Here is a 19618-nt window from a genome sequence, read left to right as displayed (position 1 = left end):
GTTTACTCCTTTCGTTTCAAAATAAATGCGCATCTCACACTTTGAGAAACCTACTTACTCCTCGCTAGAGATCACTGCGGGGCAACTATGATCGAGCTCGAACTGCATGTCTTACAACGATCTCGACGGCCGTGTGCCAATGCACGGCGTGTTCGCGAACATATCTGGGTTTAAGATCGCCGGGAACGGGTAGCTCTGTGGCGGCGTCCCGCAGCTCGGCTTGCCGTGGTGCCCGGCTGCTCGTCTGCTTCTTCGGATAGCGTGTGCGCTGGAGCCAGTCCTAAGCGTCGCACTCTTCATGGCCATACTACTGCTCAATGCTCACCATTTTCCAGTGCTGGAGGACAACGACGAGACAGGCAAAGACGCAGCCCCGGCCCCCGGGTGTTGTCGAGAGCAAAGAATTACCAGAGAGTATCATACGCCGAACTGACCAAATCCACGAACGGCTTTGCGTACACCAACCTGATCGGCGCGGAGAAGTTCGGGTCCATTTACCTGGGCACCCTGCCCCTAAGGCCCTGAAAGAGGACCTTTGGGATGCACCATTGTTTTCGCTCTTTTGTGTTTTGCCCTTTTGTTCCCTCACATGCACTAGCGCTAGCTGCTGGGTACAATTGCGTGAAAAGTGAACTACAACAAAATTGTAGTTGGTACTGTAGCTAGTGCTCTACACCTGGCAGCATGGGGGAAGACCTGAAGTCCATTCCACGCAGGATGCAGGAAATGGAACATCACTACATCAGAACCTACTGCTCGTCTGTTCCCCATGGGGAACAAAATTGTTTCCAAACGTAACCAATTTTCTCACCGTCATGGTAATCAGGTGATTCAATCCAGAGGCAGGAAAATTATTGTATCCTTTCATGAATTGTGCCCTAAAAACATCTTAATTGGCAATATGCTGAACGAAAGGCACACTGGAAGCCCGTGAGACGAACATTGCAAATTCGATTCTTTGTGAACCTTACTGTAAACAGCATGGTGAACAGTTGATAATCAAAATCAACAAACATACAGAAATGAAGTTATATCCAAGAGCTGCGGTGAACATCTCATAGGTTTATTTGCAGCACTGGCTGCTTCAAATTTACAAAGACCGCAGTGACATGGCATAACTTAGAGCAAGCAATGAGAAGAAGGCAAGAATTACACAAACCTACAATTTACTATTGATCCTAGCAGGATAAGAATTGATCCTAGGTTCCTCTAGCCATTTATGTGCCCACACGCCTCCACCAGGTAACTCTTGAAATTTCTGCTCTATAGAGAGCTCGTTCTGCCTCAAGTACAAAAATTATCGAATACTGCACAAAACAATCAAAAATAGGAAAATCTTCTACGGTTCTACCTAGAATCTTTTGTAACAGATCTACATGGATTCTAAGCCTTGCCTTTCCTTTTAGCATCTAGAGCCTGTCAAACATGAAAATCAAACAAATAAAAACAAGTAAACACATAATCCAGATAAGGTTTAAGATCAGAAAATGCCATATAAAAGGGATACCTTTTTCTGGAAAGTTCTCATGACTAATACGATTAGATCACGTAACCTAAAAAGAGTCAGATAATCAGATATATGGATTTCCTTTTTATTTTATTTGAAAAAATGAAAACAAAATCGTGCCACAGAGAAGGCTGACTATGAAGTAAGGTGTCACAGTTGGTACCTAACATCGTGATCCTCATTGTTTGGCTCTGATATTCCCAGTGTGTTAAATGGAAGAGTTGCACCCGCAGTTACTAAAACAAATTGAGTTGTGCGCCCATTTGGAATTTTTGTCTGCAAAGACAAATTTTAATATAAGAGAATCGAATAAACATGTGAGATTAATCAAATAGTTACTGTAGATTTATAATTACTATGATGGCCAATGTCACATGGACATTAATACCTGTAGACTTTGTGAGTACTTCTCATCAATTATAACTTCACCGGTCTTTTTTAACTTAATCCGATAGTTAGGTCGTGTAAGCACCAATGTAGCCACTTCCCATTCCTCAGGAGAATAAGCCTGCTGCACAAAAGGTCTAAATCAGCCAGAGCGCTTAGATATTGTTTAATTAATTTTTTTCCAGCATCAGTAGAAAATATGCATGATACAATCATAGTGCAATCAATAAATTGACTGTTAAGCTAGCAGCGCTAGATGGTTGCTAGGAGGACAGGGGTATAATAGGAGTTGCCTGGAATGAACTGAAAGTTCTAACTGAACTCCAAAAGAGAAGGCGGCCATGGTTGCTTCCCCAAACAAGATCATAACATCCAATACTTCTACCCAACTATTTTCCTTCAACAATAGGGTGCACCGGTGCAGGACCTATTCTACATAAGGGAAAAGGAAACATCCAGACACCTATATTACATAAAACCAAACAATAAAATAAGCATACAACAATTGATGTCACATTTCTTTCATCTGTAAATAGATCTAATCGAGTGTCTTAAAGTCCCAAAAACTGAGGCTATAGAATACATTATCTATGTCTTCAAGAACTAAATCAATAGTTCATGAAAGACAAATTGTAGTAGTAAGCAGTAAACATGACTACTAAGATTACAATTGCATTAACAACTATATAACGCTTGTCACAATGATAAAGATTCTTGGAGAACATGCTTTCCAAGTAAACATCATGTCATCTTCATAGGTAGCACCGCAGCATCCATTGCTAGTTAGTACAAAAATATTGACAGGATAATGAACATTTTGGAAAAAAGTCCTATTTTACTACCTCGGACAATCTAGTTTGGCCATTTAATCCCTGAATGAAATGTCGACTCAATTTACTCCCATCAAACTATTTCAGTCCAATCTACCCCCAATGAGATTTGTACTTTTTTTGTCCACATAAGTACCAATTTTGAGGGGCTATAGAACACATCATAACTTAAAAAGGGCAGACCCAGCGCCGGAGGCTCCCATATGAGTGGGGTCTGGGGAAGGGATAAACCGAGACAAGCCTTTCCCCCGCAAAATCTGCGGAGAGGCTGCTTCGAACCCACGACCTGGTGACTCAGTGAGAACACATCATAACTTATTATAAAAAAATGCAATAAGAAATTTCATGATCATATTCATAGTTTGGGAGAATTTACTACAAAGTTAACCCTAGAGATACAAAATTGCATTAAAAACAATGATGAAAAACTAAAGTATTTAACACCCCACGAAATTTGAACTTAAAACTCAACTTGTATGCAGAGAAATACGAGAAAATCATTAGGGGGTAGATTGGAAAAGTTGAAATAGTTTGGGACAGCAAATTGAGCTGAAATTTTGTTCAGGGGGTCAAACAGATAACGCGGATTGTTCAGGGTATAAAATGGTCTTTTCCCAAACATTTTCACACATACCAGGACATAAACTTCAAATTCAGCTCTGCCATTAGAAATATATGCATCAATATGACTCTGCATCTCTGGATCTGCAGATGTACAATGGAACTTCATCTGTTAGGTAAGGAAGCAAGTAGAAATACTATATGACAGCACACAGGTTTGTGCCTTTTCGTTCAAGTCGTTAAAGCCATGCAAATAGACTCGAAAAATGGAATGATGTTTGAGAAATGGATGACATGTCCATTCAGGTAACTGTAACTCCATTTCTCAGAAAATTAGTTTAACCAGAAAACTTGTCATCACTCCAGTACCATAAATAGTTAAACAAAATTTCAATATCAAATGAAAATGCATAGCAACTTGGAAATTTCTAAATGCAGTGATATTTTCATTTTTGAAGTAATAGCACATGACACTACATTGGGTCTTGGGACACATGCATGCAAGGGATGAAAAAAGCCACAACCACAAAGACTGATTCCTTAATCTTAGTACATGGTTGTGCAAGATTAACTTATTTAATAATAACTGATTAAAGAAGATATAAGATGCCCTTTCAGTTTTAGCCAACATGATTATTCTGACTATTCACTATTTACCTAGTAAATGTCAACTTTTTCAGGAAGCATTTTCTAGAGGAAACCCTTGCAATGTAGTATATCTTCAATTTTTTAAATCATGGCATGAGAATATATAGGGTCCAATAAGCTAATCCATAAAGAAAAGTGCTATGATATTGTAATACATGAGATCAGCAATCCAAAAATGCAGCAACACAGCAATGGAAACTCACCACAGGTTATCTTATTCCCATTGTTAGCAAATTCTGTCACCAAATCACCCTACATAAAAGGAGACTTGTTATACTAGAATAATAGCACTGTATGTGGACTTAAATTCAAAGTTTCCCAGTATCAGATGCTCATGTATTGGTGGTTACAATATTGAACCAATGTAAAAGGTAAAAAGCTCAAGTACACTCCTCTCATCTACAGTTCTACACATTAAGCGTGACTAGGAAAACCAGTAGCATAAATGCATGTCTTAAATTTCCAAATTCTAGCACATACTATTATAGACAACAAATGAGTTGAAAAACATTGACTTGAGCATTGACATACAACAACAACAACAACAACAACAAAGCCTTTAAGTCCCAAACAAGTTGGGGTAGGCTAGAGTTGAAACCCAACAGAAGCAATCAAGGTTCAGGCACGTGAATAGCTGTCTTCCAAGCACTCCTATCTAAGGCTAAGTCTTTGGGTATATTCCATCCTTTCAAGTCTCCTTTTATTGCCTCTACCCAAGTCAACTTCGGTCTTCCTCTGCCTCTCTTCACGTTACTATCCTGGCCTAGGATTCCACTACGCACCGGTGCCTCAGGAGGTCTCCGTTGGACATGTCCAAACCATCTCAACCAGTGTTGGACAAGCTTCTCTTCAATTGGTGCTACCCCTAATCTATCACGTATATCATCGTTCCGAACTCGATCCCTTCTTGTATGACCGCAAATCCAACGCAACATACGCATTTCCGCGACACTTGAGCATTGACATACACAGGAAAAAAAACATAGATAGGAGTGCATCCTAAAGCCAAAGAAACAGCCTATATATTTTATAATTCTGAATAATAACCTGGCGGCCATTATCATCCATAGGCGTACAGTCTACAGCAAGAAGAGTGCCAACATCATCTGCAGTGACCACATAGTCATACATCGTGGCACCTAAATTTCAAAATATAAAGAAGTAGTAAGCAAAATTAAATTATATCTGAACAATAATATGCCACAGGATCTAGGATAAATTCCCCACTTTACCTTCGATAGACTGCCTGATACCATTTTCAAGATGGCGAACCCACTAGAACAGCAACATCAATGGGATGAAAGGTTTTATTTACAAGATTTAACACATATAGCAATTATAAAGAATCGTAACAAAAGGTCAGAAAACAATATACCTGGAAATTGCAAAGGGTAGTACCATTTGTAGGGAAACCGCATGCTGTTAATTGAAATCCTGGTCTCGGTTCACCAGCAATTTGAAACCCCTCAATACCAGGTAAAGCATCACCTATATTACAATTGCCAATAATATCAATAGATATGATCTGGAATCTCGTCTAATCACAAAATTAGATATTTATTTACCATCATGTTGGTATAACTGCGAGTCACCATCTACTCTTCCTTCTTCAAAATAATTAGAGGGAGTAGTACCTCCAGTATCCCTGAAAGAATGAGGCAGACAAGAAACAGATGTCAAAATATTTTCATGCAGATCAGAGGTTAGAGTGGATGTCTACAAACAATAATTAGATAATGTCATAATGGAAGATCTTGAATTACTGCTGAAAATTGGATCCGTGGTACATTTGCTCAACACTTGGACCTTGAGCATACTGTTGAAGAGCATTCCTATTTGAATCCTGTAAACAAGACCACTTAACCAATTATGTATGAAGTTAAAATGTTAGGAAAGTTAAGTGCAGGGCCATGTTGGTAGTTACCATATTATAAGATGGGGAAGGTTCATTTCTTGATAGGGTCACTTGCTGATGATTGGGATTATATATATTTCCAGGTTGAGTAATATCACCTAAATTGTCCTGGATCAGTATAAAGTTTATATGATACACAAGCTATACAACGGATTAACACACTTAAAAAAATAGTTGTCAAATGAAAGTCATCTTGATGACTGAATTGATGATCAACCCTTGAACATGTCATCAATCTAGCAATCATAATTTGTGCAAAGTAAATTGATGACCAACAGTGGAGCTATATCAAGAAACTCGTATGTAAGCCCAAACAACCATATAAAGCATAGCTGCCCAAATGGTAAATTCTTCAAGAGGGGGCACCGATATCTGTTCTTGTAAGTTGTAAGTGACCCACCCACCCAAAACTACACACGGTCAGGAAAAACACACTTTAATAGAAAGGAGGAAACAATGTTTTAAGCTTATTACAATACCGCACAAATTAAACCAAATTGAGACATCAGTTTCATTACATTTTTTGAGTCAACATCGGTTGAGCCACATTCAGTTTCAGTGGGTCAATACTCAATATAGAATACAAAAAAGGGCATTCATAAGTATCCACATTTTAAAATCTAGAACAGCATGAATTTTTTTTCAAAATCATCATGTCAAAAGTTAAACATGTCACAATCTTAAGGATTCAAAATTGCAAACACTTACATTTAAAGACCTAAGCTTCCAATGCATCTGTTGGTACAAGCGCTGAAAAAAGAAATAATTTCACCCTCATGTTAACACCGAGTAAAAGTAACATAAAGAAGCTAGTAAACAGGTTTGATTTTTAAAGACTAATCTAAGAATAAGCATACTATAGCAACCATACGAACTGAGCAAGTAACTAAGGGTTAGGAGAAATTAAAAAAAAAAGAATAACAGATAAACTAACAAAATGATGGCAGCTAGCCATGGAACAGAAGTACACAAAAGTGAAGCCATGTAGAAGTACTCATTGTAGCTATCCATACTAACTAACCTGTTGCACGGTGTCAGAGTAAATTCTGCTTGGTAAGTTTGTGCAACCATGCCAATAATGTTAGCAATGGAGGAGTCCTAGGAAGCTCTCTCACTCACTTGGCCAGGCTGAGGTTCACTCTCACTTACTCGGCAGTCAGTTGGTACTCACTCGGGAGGGAGGGAGAGGAATACTCAAAACCTGGAGTGTTCTCTCCTTTCCCTCTGCTCAAAACCTGGTGCGTTTTCTCCTCCTCTCCCTCCCAAGTGACTACCAACTGACTGCCAAGTGAGTGAGAGTGAGCCTCAGCTCCTGGGAGTGACTGCTGAGTGAGTGAGAGAGCTTCCTAAGCCTCCTCCATTGCTAACAAAAAGTCTATTAGAAAATACCATGCTAGTAGAGTATGGTATAGCTTTTAGCTTTTGATAAGCGAACCCATTACAAAGATACTACAGTAGTATTTGAGCAAAAGGGGAGTGTGCATACAATGAAAACTGAATTCAAATAAACTATGATTTCATCAGAAATACTGACACTGTTAAGAATGTCACAAAACTTTCGACTCTGTCAACCAGTAGTTACATCAACAAAATTTATTTCTTCCCAGTTGCACATAGTTCCAGCAATACTTAAACATAGCTAATGTATTCTAGCTTATAAACATAAACTGCATTTATTTATGATTACCACAGAAAAAAACTCAGGCCACAATACAGTAAATGATCCAGAGTAAGGAACAGACAATTCAAAACACGATGATGCAGTAAGAATTACCTTTGTACCAGTTGTAATGGTAGAAGCATTTATTTGAGGTGGGCGAACATTGTATTCTGCTAGCATGCTAAGCAACGAAGAAGTAAAAAAGTATAGCTCTTCTTCCTCAACCTAGAAAAATTCCATAGTAAGTCCAGAAGTTCCCAGAAAGACAATCGAAAGCATGTAATCTATTTCATAAAAAAACAGTTGACAACAACAAAACTGAGAACAGCCAAATGCAGAAAACTCGAGGCTTTACATAATTGTCACATTAAAGCGTGTGGTTGAGAAAATATTTTACCCATGCCTCATCAATATGTAGGCCAAGGAGTCCAGACCCACATGTTATATTTAGTGCAAGGTATTTTTCTAATCGCAATATTTGGATCATGAACCAAAAAAAAACATAATGAAATAACGTACAAGGTATAAAATAGGTAAATAGGACATTGCATATAGAGATTTTGAGCCTACATTCTTGAAATGTACAATAGCACCATACTTTTAGTTCATTTGCCAGTCTCATATTGTCCTCAAGATGGGCTTTCTTCTGGTTCAATTGTTTCAAAGCACCAGATATAGCTTCTTCCTGCTTCTCATCAACAGCCTAGCAAATAGCAAATATTTAAATTAATAAATAGTTCTACGAATGGAACAGCAAGCAAAGTGAGATGTATGATTATAGAGACCATCCTCAAGTCTGTGAGCCTCCTCTCCAGAATATGTTTTTCACTCAGCAATCTCAGTTCCTATCACAATAAAGTAACCATGGTTATAAATTAGGCATAGTGGTAGAAGAAAAGAAACAAATGTTAGGGATTTACCCTTTTTACCCTCCTACCTTGAGAGATGCCTCAGCAATTTTCTTGCGAAGCAACAAGATCTCGTCCTCTTGTGATTGTGATCTAAAGTGAAGTTCCTGAAAAACGGAAACATCAGAGGGTCAAAGGACTTGGCACAGATTGAAAGAAACATCTAATTGCAACTTTTCCAAATTCTGAACAGTTTACCTTGGTCTCAGGATCCATGATACGAGTATTGGTATCTTCCACAACTAAGTCTTTGTGCAAGGATGCACCCTGGAGTTGATGCCTGCCGATGCAAGATATAGCGTCACTTCACAAAGAAGTCAACAAAATGAAAGAAAGTGTCTGCAGCAGGTGCTTTTGTTCAAGAATTAAAGACCTGACTAGAGTGTCGGAGTTTGGAGCAAAGGATTTGGGTCCACCATTTTGTAGACCATAGTCCCCAGCAGAAACTGCACCGGTCCTGGAAACTTGATTCCCGCCATTATGGTCCGCATTAATGAGATCAACCGGTGCATCAAATGGATCCCTCATATCCTTCCTCTGTAATTTTTCTGTAGAAATATGGAATTAACAGCCTGGTAAAATGCAGGACGAAAAAATAATATGCACACCCCCAATATATATACACATGAAAATTAATTCATCCACTCGCAATCCCAAGCTGAAAAACACAATTTATCCAAGTAATCCTTAAGGATCCCAACAGTAACAAGTCATGCCATAGTTACCACTCAATTTCATCTTAAGTTTTGTTTGGGAATCAACTAAAGAAACGAACCAGCCAACCAAACCCCACCGCAGGGAACAGGTCAAGCAAGGTGACTGGCCCTGTCTGGGACAGCTTACTTATCAGGAGCTTTTATGAGAAGCTAGCTGCACATAGAAGCATCAGCCTTAAGGAGTTATATGGAGAACTTCACTGTTTGGGCAGTCCTTTTCACATGGCTGATTATCTGTCTTGAGTGTGAAAAGACCATGATGCATTGATGCCCAAAGCAGTATGGTCACTTTGTTTCGGTTACTAGCTTCACGTAGATATTGCTATTTCTGTAACTCTTTTGGTATCTATTAAGGATCTTCAGTTCTTAACTCTCAGGTTCGCCATCTTCGAACGGAAGTTTCCAAAATTTACGGCTAGTGTTTGATTAAGCATCAGTTGAGACAAAAACTAAGTGTGCGTTATCATCAGAAAAGTGCTACTAAACAATCGGTTCACAATCAATCAGGATCAATTCGGTTATTCCCAGGAATGATACTAATTCCATTCGACCTGCCAATTCGATTAAAAATTGTACACCGGTGCAACTGCAACTGCAATCTAATCTACACAGCGCGAAAGTATGAACTGTCATCAGGGGCTACCGAAATGCTACAATCCAATCGGCTTCTCCTAATCGGTTCAGCAGTAATATCACCATTTATTAAATATTTAAATTATTGAACAGAAAAGGAGAGGACGTAGTACCTCCCCGATGCTAGAAGCGGCAAGCGGACGCAGGGGGGTGCCGCTCGGGGAGGAACAGACCGGGAGACAGGGGAGTGTGTCCGCCGGTAGCTTGGCTCCCAAATCAAATCCAGAACCCTTCCGATTCACAAGGGCTGGAGCTCGCGGGTGGCGATGGGAAAGGGCCAGACGATGGCGAGGCAGCGGGGAGCTCCTTCTCCTGCGAGCGGTCGGAGGAGTTGGCCCGGGTAGCACCCTCTCTGCAGCCTCCAAACCCTAGTCGCCTCTGGAGGAGCGAGAGCACGGGGACGTGCGGACGGGGCTGCGCGTCGTCCTGACCGAGGAATGTGGAAGCGGAAGGGGAACGGAAACGGGAACGGGGAGGGATCCAGAGCGACTGAGGGAGAGGGGAGTATCCCGATGGCAATAGCGGGTAAATAACCTCAACTTTAGTGGCATTCTCCTGTTTCCATGCTGCGATCGAAAAGCATGGCATCTCGCTCTCGGTCCGCTCGGCACGCAGTCGTTCGCGCGTTGCCGCGTTGGGAAGCTGCACCGCGAGAGCGCAAAATCCGGACCGAAGAACGGAGAGGCGAGAAGCAAGATTGAGGAAGGGGAGCACCGACCACGAAATGATAATAATGATATGATTTTGACGTCCGGTCCGATGGACGTCTTTCACCGCTCACTTTTGTACGTGTCGCCGTGCCTATCTGTCCACCCCACTTCGCCTCGCCGCTGCCGGTCACCCGCATCGCCGCGCCTCCGTCGTGCCGCGCGCCATCCATGCGGCCTCCTCCACGCCGCATTCCTCACTGGGCCCACTCTGCCTCGCCCACCTCCATGTGCCTCTTCGCCACGGCCGGCCCGCTCACCACGACCACCTCCATCGAGCTGGCAAGCCGCGGCCGCGGCCGTCTCCACCGGCGAGCCTCCACAACGGATGCTCCAACAAGCAGACGAGGGGGACGAGATTCGTGTGACGCAACGCCCACCGGCGAGTTGCCCGTGTCGTTGCCGCACAGCGAGGTCCATGCGCCATCGTTGACCTCCGCGCCGGCGTGCCTCCATTCGTCCAAGCAAAGCCCGTGTTGCAGAGTATGTTTCAAGTGTTTTAAACGTTTTCATCTTGACGTTGCAAGTGATTTATCTTGATATTATAAAAGTAGATCGAAATGTTGCATATGTTGCAGTGGCTATACACGTATGTTTCAAGTGTATGTTCTAAATATTTCATCTTATTTTCTAGACATATGTTTGCAGGTGTTTCATCTAAATGTTGCATATGTTTTTGCACATATGAAGTGTTTTCAGGTGTTTTTTGCAAGTGTTTCATATGCATGTTTCAAGCGTTTCAACTGTTTCGTACGTATATTGCAAGTGTTTCATCTAGATATTTCAAAGTAGATCTGTGGTGTTGCAGCTACTGTTTCAGATGCATGTGTCATATGTTTCATCTATCTTCAGACATATATTGCAAGTGTTGCATCCGAATATTTCAAAAGTATATCTGGGTGTTGCATCTCTGTCTTGGATTTTTTGTCCTCTTCCTCCTCCCGACGCCGGTAGGGAATCTGCCGCCCCCTCCCCCTCTTCTGGATGCTAGCGTAGGCAGCCACCTGCTGTAATCACCTAATGCAGCTTTTGGTCGCATGCATGCGCGTGAGAAGTGGAGGGGCGTGAGCGGGGATACCCCACGTTCAGTTAGGGCAGGTCGTACGGCACGGGCCCACATAAGCGGGCGTAGGATGCAGATACGCGGGCCGCGGGGGGAGACCGAGCGCAGGTGCGGACATCCAGATGAAGGCACCCGTCCAAATGTTCCGACGCTAGCACTGCCGAGCACGGAAGTGCCTTCTGCCGAACCCCGAATGGAGGGGAACACGGGTGTGCGCGTGTGGCTTAGTGGGCCATGGTCACTGGCCTTGCGCCCTTGCCCCTTGCATGTCGGCCTGGAAGGCTGAGAAGGAAAGGATGCCGCGAAAAGTAGCGGTGGGCTGAGTTTCCCCGCTGGTTGAAATTAATATATTCAGAAAGAGTTCGTAACATAGCAGGCTCAGGGTCAACCTAAGGTTGAGAAGTGATACAAGAGCGGGAAAACATGCCCCATTTACGCAGCCCAGGAATCATGCATGCCAATAAAAGACCTACCCTCCCAAATGGTGAAGTAATCAAATAGGCAAGAGATGACATTACGTGCCGACAACGTCTCCTTTGAAGATTCTACCGTTTCTGGCATCCCACAACCACCATAGAATGGCCAAAAGAACAGACGGCCAAGTTGCTTGTGATAGAATTCACATGATCATCTAGCCATAGATCTAGCATGTGTACTAATATTTAGGATAAATAGTAAGTCCTACAACATGAACTAGTACGGGATTTACAGATAGAGTGAGAGAGAGAGAGAGAGGTTGCGGATGTGCAAACCATCGGCCGTCTTCGTAAAAGACAAGCTTGCCATGTCATCCTTGTTGGTGATACGGTGAGGTTCGGTGGTGAAGTCACAGATGCAGTGGTGGCGGTGCAGAGGCGGCGGTGGACGGTGGCGGTCTTCCCGTCGCTGGCAACGCCCCCTCACTAGATCGGTTTAGGGTTTAGGGACTGTAGGTGGGGCGTCTGGCGGCTCAGATGAACCTCGTGCCTTATGCCCCGGCTCCAACCTCCCTTTTTATGGCGCTGTGCGACGGGGGCCCACCAACCATGGAGCGGTTGGCGCCTCTGATCAAAGCATGAATCCAAGAGCCTAATTGGTCGTTGGGCCAATTAGTGGAGATTAATCTAACATTCTCCTCCTTGATCTCACCTTATGACTTAAACTTAACTTACTTACTGTCGGTGTTTTGGACCGGCGGGCCCTCAACCAATTAGTAAATTTATATTGCGTGTTCCCGATCCCGGATGGTGATGCAAAGAGACACAAGGTTTATACTGGTTCAGGTAATGGGTGCCCTACGTCCAGTTTGAGAGTTCGATCTTGTATTCCTTGCACCGAAATGCTCATAGTAGGGGGTTACAAGTAGGACGAGAGAGGGAGCTAGTCCCTGGTCTCTGCGTGGAGCGGCGTGGGTTGCTTAAGATGTTGATCTCAAGCAGCGGGGGAGCTCGTGTGTTCATCCGTGCGTTTATGCGTGAGTTCGTTGGGTGGGTGTAGGCCTAAATCGTCCCCCCTTCGATCCCTAGAAACGGCCCTAGTCCCTCCCTTTTATAGTTGAAGGGGGACAAGGGTGGTACATGCGCTAGCTACATGGCGTCGTGCGAACGAAGGCGGCATGTCCGAGCCTTGTAGCCTGTCACTGTGGCGGCGTGGTCGATGGAGTGGTCCCATCCTTGAAGTACTAGGGCGACGTGCCAGTCACATCCGATCCTATGCGTCGTGGGGCTCCAGTGTTATCTTGAAGCGGGGCGTGGCGGTCGACGTGGCGGTCACTGTGTGTTGACTGTGTGAGAAGCTGAGACTCAGTTGGTGCTAAGGCCGAGCCATCGTGGGAGGCTCGGCAGACGTGAATCCCGAGATTGCCGAGACCCTGAAGTCGATTGTCGAGGCTTAGAGGGAGCAGTTGGTCCTGTGCACTGATTCCGAGGCTACGGTGACCCGGACTTGACTCTCCACGTGCGCGTTGTTCCTGGGGCAGGGGTTAGGTGGCACAGTGTAGTGCGGGCGCTGGTCATAGGCACAGCGCCAGAGCACAGTAGCCGGTAACCCCTGCCCCGTCCTATCCTAGACGGTATGGCATTGACGCGACTTCCCACCTCGTTGGCCACTCCGTAGTGTCGAGCCGTCATCCGGCTGATATCACGGGAGTGGTTGGTGCATTAATGGGACGTGACGCTCTGTCGGGGAGACCGGTTGAGGCAGAAGCGATGGGTTATTGTCGAGCCGGCCTCGAGCGATACGGAGAATCGTCGTCTCGTTCGAGGCTTTACGCACGGGCCTCGGGCGAGACGGAGAATTAGTTCCCCGTCGAGGCCTCCCGTGCGAGGCCTCGCGCGAGGCGGAGATTTGGCAGGCCGTCGAGGCCTCCCATGCGAGGCCTTGTGCGAGGCGGGGAGCCGGTGGGCTCGGACAAGGCCAGAGGTCAACCGATGGTTTACCTTTTGGCTGTCTTTGATAGGGCTTAAGTGATTCTTTCGGTAAACGTTCAGGGTACCCCGTTTTATGGTACCCGACAGTAGCCCCTAAGCCTCAGGGAGAGCGTGAGCGCTCTTCTTGAGGTTTTGACGAGGCTTGACTTGCGGTAGCTCCTGGCGAAATAGTGTTTCGTACTTCGAGGCCTTGGTGGGTGCGCGTGAGCGCACCCGCCGGGTGTAGCCCCCGATGCCCTGGGGGAGTGGATTCATTCCTCCAGGGTCTTTTTCTCACATTGACCGAGGGATGTTATCGTATTTGCCGAGCCCACAAGTGCGAGTTTGGGTTGTGGGGTCTCGGCAAGATCGCAGAAAGAACCCTCGAGCCTCTGCACGGAGCGAGAGGGCGATCAGGAGTTCCCTTGACTTTTTGTGCGACCCTCGCACTTCCTTTTCGCTTGGAAGGAGGGGGTGACACTTCCGGTGAGCTGTTATCAGGTAAGTCCGAGTGGAGGCCCGTGCCCCGTTCGCTAGGGGTCGGTTAGCGGTCCAGAGACACACTCCAAGAGTACTAGAGGGTTTCTCTAGTGGGTGCCGGGGCCGTTCGCTAGGCCCTGGTGGCTCGGTGCCTCCCTACGGTGGGATCCCATTCGGAGACCTCCCTGTCGGTCCTGAACACGACTTTGGGCATCCCAAGCGTTTCGCTTGCTTGGGTCTCGGCCTTGTATGGGCTCGCCCATAGTCGTCCCTGACTCTGTTGCCCTGGGGCGGCTGTCGAAACCCTTAGGGGGCCAGCCTTCGAACCCCTGGATCGTAACGGGCTCGATGCCCTTTATCGCGTTTTTTTGAGTCTTCAAGTGCGGGCTTAGGTCGCTTGTCTTTGTCTTGGGTGCAGGAGGAGCCCCTAAGCCTCCGCACGGAGCGAGAGGGCGGTCAGGGGTCCCCTTGACTTTTTTGTTCGACCCTCGCACATCCTTTTCGTTCGGATGGAGGGGTTGTTTGTCGAGCCCACTTGTGTGCGAGCCTGGGTCGTTGGGTCTCGACAAAGTTGCAGGAAGAGCCCCTGAGCCTCTGCACGGAGCGAGAGGGCGATCTGGAGTTCCCCTGGCTTTTTGTACGCCCCTCGCGCGTAAGGGTTTATTTGCCGAGCCCCCTCGGGTGCGAGCCTAGGTCGCGGGGTCTTGGCATATCTACAGGAAGAGCCCCCTAGCCTCTGTATGGAGTGAGAGGGCCGTCAGGAGTTCCCCTGGCTTTTTATACGACCCTCGCGTGTCCTTTTCGCTCGGAAGGAGGGGTTATTTTGCCAAGCCCCTCGAGTGCGAGCCTGGGTCGCTGGGTCTCAGCAAGGTTGCAGGAAGAGCCCCTTAGCCTCTGCACGGAGCAAGAGGGTCGTCAGGGGTTTCCCTGGCTTTTTGTACGACCCTCGCGCTTCCTTTTCGTTCGGAAGGAGGGGTGGAATATGCCAGGCTACCCTCGGTGGGCGCGAGCGGTGACACTTCCGGTGAGCTGTTATCGGGTAAGTCCGAGTGGAGGCCCATGCCCTGTTCGCTAGGGGTCGGCTAGCGGTCTAGAGACGCACTCCAAGAGTACCAGAGGGTTTCTCTAGTGGGTGTCGGGGCCGTTCACTGGGCCCCGGTGGCTCGGTGCCTCCCTACAGTGGGATCTCATTCGGAGACCTCCCTACCGGTCCCAGACATGATTTTGGGCGTCCCAAGCGTTTTGCTTGCTTGGGTCTCAGCCCCGTATGGGCTCGCCCACGGTCGTCCCTAACTCTGTTGCCTTGGGGTGGCTGTCGAAACCCTTAGAGGCCCAGCCTTCGAACCCCTAGACCATAACGGGCTCGGCGCCTAATTCCTTTGTCTGAAAGGAATAGGGTGGGGGATATCTCCCCCATTGGCTTGACAACGGCAGGCGCGCCTTTTGAGGCAATTTTCTTGGGGAGGCAGAACGACGCCTGCCGCTACAGCGGTTGGATGTGACATCATGTTAGCGGATGGAACATAACTGTTCGTGCGATTAATGAGGAAAAGGTGGGCACGTGGGCGGTAAAATCGGATCTGGATTAACTGCGCTGGACTTGAGGGAAACTTTCCCAATTTCGTCGCCCATCCGTTTCGCCTTCTTCCTGCATAAATACATGATGAGCCTCGCCCCTCCCCCTTACCTTGTCTGCATTAGCCTTTGCCGCCCTTGAGCCATCGCTAGAGCAGAGAGCACCAGGAAGAGGATGGGAGAAGGGCGAGGCATAGAAGGAGAGAGGGGGAGAGACTCACCGCCATAGTCAAATTCTCCACCGTGCTCATGGCCAGCAACATCGTTGTCATCGAGGTAGACCCTTGGGGCCCATCCGACATCACCGTGGAGATGCTTCAGTTGCTCGTCGATGGCGGACTTCTTCGTCCGGTTACCGACCCCAACAGGCCAGAGTGGATCGCTCCATCGAGCGAGCCGGAGCCGAGGCCCCACGACGGTTATGTCGTGAGCTTCGTGTCTTTTCACGAGTGTGGCCTCGGCCTTCCAGTGAACCGGTTCATGTGGGCGCTCCCACACTACTACGGCGTGGAGCTCCATAACTTCAACCCCAATTTCATCGCGTAGGCGGCCATCTTCGTCGCCGTCTGCGAGGGGTATCTGGGGATTGCTCCCCATTGGGAGCTGTGGCTCCACCTCTTCTAGGCGGGGCATACCACCAAGCCGATGGGTACATCGGGCACGAGGAAGGTGGTGAGGGTTGGTGGCTGCACTCTCTAAGTGCGCCAGGACCATCAGCACCTCTATATCCTGGCCCAGCTCACGTCAACCAATCGCCGCTGGTACACGAGCTGGTTCTGTCTTTGCAACGACGACGGTGGACTTCCCCCCTACACCGGGTGGATCGTGGGGAGCTACCCAGAGAGGTGGAAGTATGGCGTCCCGAGGGAGGATCAGCCCAAGCTGTAGTCGCTCCTGGAGGGGCTGGAGAGGCTGTGGGACCACGGCCTTACTGCGGCTGTGGTCGTGGCCGCCTTCCACCGTCGGAGGGTGCTACCGCTGATGGCTCGGTGGCGGCGCTTGTTCGAGATGAGGCCGGATGAGCCGATCGAGGGCATCTAGATGTCTACCTCCACCCTCTCTGACGAGGAAATTCTTTGCCGGGTGAGGGAGACGGTGGAGGCAAAGCTAAGGAGCGGTGGCCTGACCCCCTTCGTGATGCGCCCATCATGAGGGTTCCTCTCACTAGTAAGTCACGCGCTGCCACAGCCCCCGAGGCCTCTCCATTTCTCATCGTTTCTTGTTCCCTTATCCGTGTTCGTCATTCCTGTAGGGGATGAGGGATGTGTGAGACTCCCTGCCGCCCGTTCCCGAGGACGTAAGGCGGCGGGCGGTCAACCAGGTGCACACCGAGGCATAGAAGAGGTGGAAGGACGCCAAGGTGGCGAAGCGTAAGAGGAAGATCCTCGCGCATGAGGAACTAGAGAAGCGCCGCCGACAGCAGAGGCAGGACGGTCTCCTAGTGGAGTCGTCTCTGTCGTTGTCGCTGTCGGTGGACTCTACGGGCAGAGGTGACGAGAGCGAGATGGGGCGGGGTCCCCTGGACCATCTCCCCGACGTCGGGGAGACGGTGCTTGGAGCATCGACAAGCGTCCCGGTGCTCCCAAGGGGAGGAGGAGGAGCTACCTCGGGGCCAGCAATCACCTGCCCTAGGGCCGAGGCCGACACGCTCGAGGCGCGAGCGTTGGGAAAGCACGCCATCAGCCCAGTGGGCTCAACGACCGTGGTGGAGCAGGTGGCGGCGAGGGCGACACAACTGCCCCCGCAGAGGACCGAGGGGGCGCCGGGGTCCGTCGAGGACCGGCCGGCACCGGCGGATACAGAGGTCATGCCTCTGTCGCCGCCACCACCTTCGCAGAAGAGGGTCGCTGTGCCAAAGCGGTTGTAGCCCCGCTCGAGGTAAGCATATTTTTGGTAGAGTCGCAGCATTTTCCGTTCGTTCTTTGGTCTTGTGGTGACCCCATAAGTGTTTTGTCTTTAGCCGGAAGCGACCTGCGGAGGTGCCCACCTTGGTGCCCCTTAAGGCGCTCAAGGTGAGCCCCGACTCCACCACCCACTGGGTGGCGGAGGCACAAGCCACCATACAACGCGGCGCGGCGTCGGTGAGGGCTGACCCGAAGGAGCCGGCCGCCCAAGGAGGGGCTGCCGAGGCGACCCCAACACAGACGGGGGAGGGAGCGCCTCTGCCCCGCGAGGCCAAGGCTCACGATTCAGATGGGGCCGAGGCACCTTCAGTTGCCGAGGCCACTAAGGTCGAGGCCCTCTGGGCCTCCGAGGCCGAGGCGACAGAGGTCGGGGCACCTAGGATCGCCGAGGCTGCAGCGGCGGGGGCCGGAGCTCCTGGGACCATCGAGGCCACGATGGTGGAGGCCGGAGCCCCCGAGACCACCGAGGCCGACGTGATCACGGTGAAGCCGTCGGCCCAGGAAGTGGAGATGAAGGCGGCGGAGGCCTCGGTGGCACCCTTGGTCCAAGGCCCGCCGCCGTTGTGGGAGAGCGCCTGAGAGGTGGAGGTCCATCTGATCTCCTCCGACGATACTTCCCAAGGCGCAGGAGGTGGTCAACGCCGAGGTGGCCGACGCCGTGGAATAGCCGGTTCCAACCCTGGGCAAGGGAAGCTCGGCCCTCGTGCGGGTACGACTCGAGCCCCGCGGGTGGGATCACCCGCGTGTCCTGTGGCAGAGCCGGGACGACCATGAGGGGGAGCCTCTGTTCACCCTCGAGGATGTGGCCAAGGGCGGGCGCTGGGACCCCTTCGAGCAATACCACCAGCTGGCGGAGAGGTCACTGTGGACAGCGCTGTCCGTGGTGGCCGACGATCTGCCCGGAGTCACCCAGGTTCGCACTTTCTTTTCTCATGCAGTGTCATTTTTCTGAGTTTTCTTGTAGTGAATGCCTCCTATTCTGCTTACCCAGGAGCTCGAGACTCGGTCCCTCAGGAAGTCGGTCTTTCTTCGGCGGGAGAGGAACGTCTGGGACTAGCTCCAGCGGCAGAAGGGCCTGCTTGCCGGCGCCAACGAGTTCTGTCGGTGCGGAGCATGGAGGTGGAGGACCTCCATCTTCGTTGTGCCGATGCGAAGGCCAAGGTAGCCACGGCTCAGGAGCAGGCCGCCCCTTAGCGGTGCGGGTCAAGGAGTTGGAGGAGGAGCTAGCCCAGGTGGCTGGCGATCGTGACGCCTTTAGGTCCCGGGCTAGAGAAGCGATGGCCTCAGGCAAGGTCCTTGCTGGGCAGCTAGGGGCAGAGTAGAGTGCGCACCAGCTGATGAAAGGTGCCTTGGATGAGGCCCTTAAGGTGGCTGAGGCCTTCCGGACCGAGGCTGTGGTCTGGAGGGGAAAGGCCGAGGGTGGGTCCTATTCCCCTCGTTTGATTCGCTTTTCTCATGTTCGCCCCCTAACTCCCTGGTGTGATGCAGAGCTGGGGAGAGAGGCTTCTAGGGCAGCCAAGGCTTCTCGGGTCGAGGCCCAGCGCCTGAAGGAGAAGGCTAAGGCTTCTTGGGTCGAGGCCTAGTGCTAGAAGGAGAAAGCCGAGGCCTCTCGGGTCGAGGCCCGACGATGGAAGGAGAAGGCCGAGGGTGAGTCCCATGGGCTTCCGCCCCTATTTGGCTTGTTTTCCTTTGCGCTCAACCCCATTCCATTTCTTTTGGCGCAGAGCTAGAGAAGGA

The 19618-nt window shown here is 48.8% G+C and overlaps 2 protein-coding genes across 5 annotated transcripts; one reads left to right on the top strand and one right to left on the bottom strand.

Annotated features, from left to right (window-relative positions):
- Window positions 1–931: 931 nt before the first annotated feature.
- LOC136527847 (uncharacterized) lies at window positions 932–10251 on the bottom strand. 4 transcript variants are annotated; one of them, XM_066520697.1, is made up of 20 exons: window positions 9879–10251; window positions 8790–8964; window positions 8615–8696; window positions 8446–8523; window positions 8294–8353; window positions 8107–8211; window positions 7623–7733; window positions 6557–6598; window positions 5858–5956; window positions 5697–5776; window positions 5499–5578; window positions 5309–5421; window positions 5166–5208; window positions 4981–5072; window positions 4137–4185; window positions 3359–3429; window positions 1896–2018; window positions 1671–1783; window positions 1508–1553; window positions 932–1416 (listed from the first exon to the last, which is right to left on the bottom strand). In XM_066520697.1, exons 2-20 carry the CDS (start codon window positions 8942–8944, stop codon window positions 1384–1386), a joined length of 1575 nt encoding a protein of 524 aa, XP_066376794.1. In that variant the 5' UTR covers window positions 8945–8964; window positions 9879–10251; the 3' UTR covers window positions 932–1383. The 4 variants fall into 4 exon arrangements, with proteins under 4 accessions (XP_066376794.1, XP_066376796.1, XP_066376797.1 ...); XM_066520699.1 differs by having other exon boundaries at window positions 1896–2015; XM_066520700.1 differs by having other exon boundaries at window positions 5721–5776.
- Window positions 10252–17481: 7230 nt separating this feature from the next.
- Window positions 17482–18460, top strand: LOC136526421 (uncharacterized). The gene is made up of 3 exons (XM_066519088.1): window positions 17482–17837; window positions 17938–17989; window positions 18077–18460. The coding sequence occupies exons 1-3, from the start codon at window positions 17482–17484 to the stop codon at window positions 18458–18460; spliced, it is 792 nt and encodes a 263-aa protein (XP_066375185.1).
- The last annotated feature ends 1158 nt before the right edge of the window (window positions 18461–19618 follow it).

This window comes from Miscanthus floridulus, chromosome 19, assembly GCF_019320115.1.
Source record: "Miscanthus floridulus cultivar M001 chromosome 19, ASM1932011v1, whole genome shotgun sequence".
Classification (NCBI taxonomy): Eukaryota; Viridiplantae; Streptophyta; class Magnoliopsida; order Poales; family Poaceae; genus Miscanthus; species Miscanthus floridulus.
This window is presented reverse-complemented; position numbering and strand designations above follow the sequence as displayed.

Bases quoted from the DNA above. Each gene is read 5' to 3' on its own strand.
- LOC136527847 (XM_066520697.1), bottom strand. From the start codon at position 8,944: ATGAGGGATCCATTTGATGCACCGGTTGATCTCATTAATGCGGACCAT. The intron at 5,777-5,857 runs GTAACTACCAAC...TCTTGTTTACAG, and splicing joins CTTCCCCATCTTATAATATG to GATTCAAATAGGAATGCTCT. The intron at 3,430-4,136 runs GTGAGTTTCCAT...GTACATCTGCAG, and splicing joins TGGGAATAAGATAACCTGTG to ATCCAGAGATGCAGAGTCAT.
- LOC136526421 (XM_066519088.1), top strand. From the start codon at position 17,482: ATGGGGCGGGGTCCCCTGGACCATCTCCCCGACGTCGGGGAGACGGTG. The intron at 17,838-17,937 runs GTTGTAGCCCCG...TTTTGTCTTTAG, and splicing joins AGGGTCGCTGTGCCAAAGCG to CCGGAAGCGACCTGCGGAGG. The intron at 17,990-18,076 runs GTGAGCCCCGAC...GCTGACCCGAAG, and splicing joins TGCCCCTTAAGGCGCTCAAG to GAGCCGGCCGCCCAAGGAGG.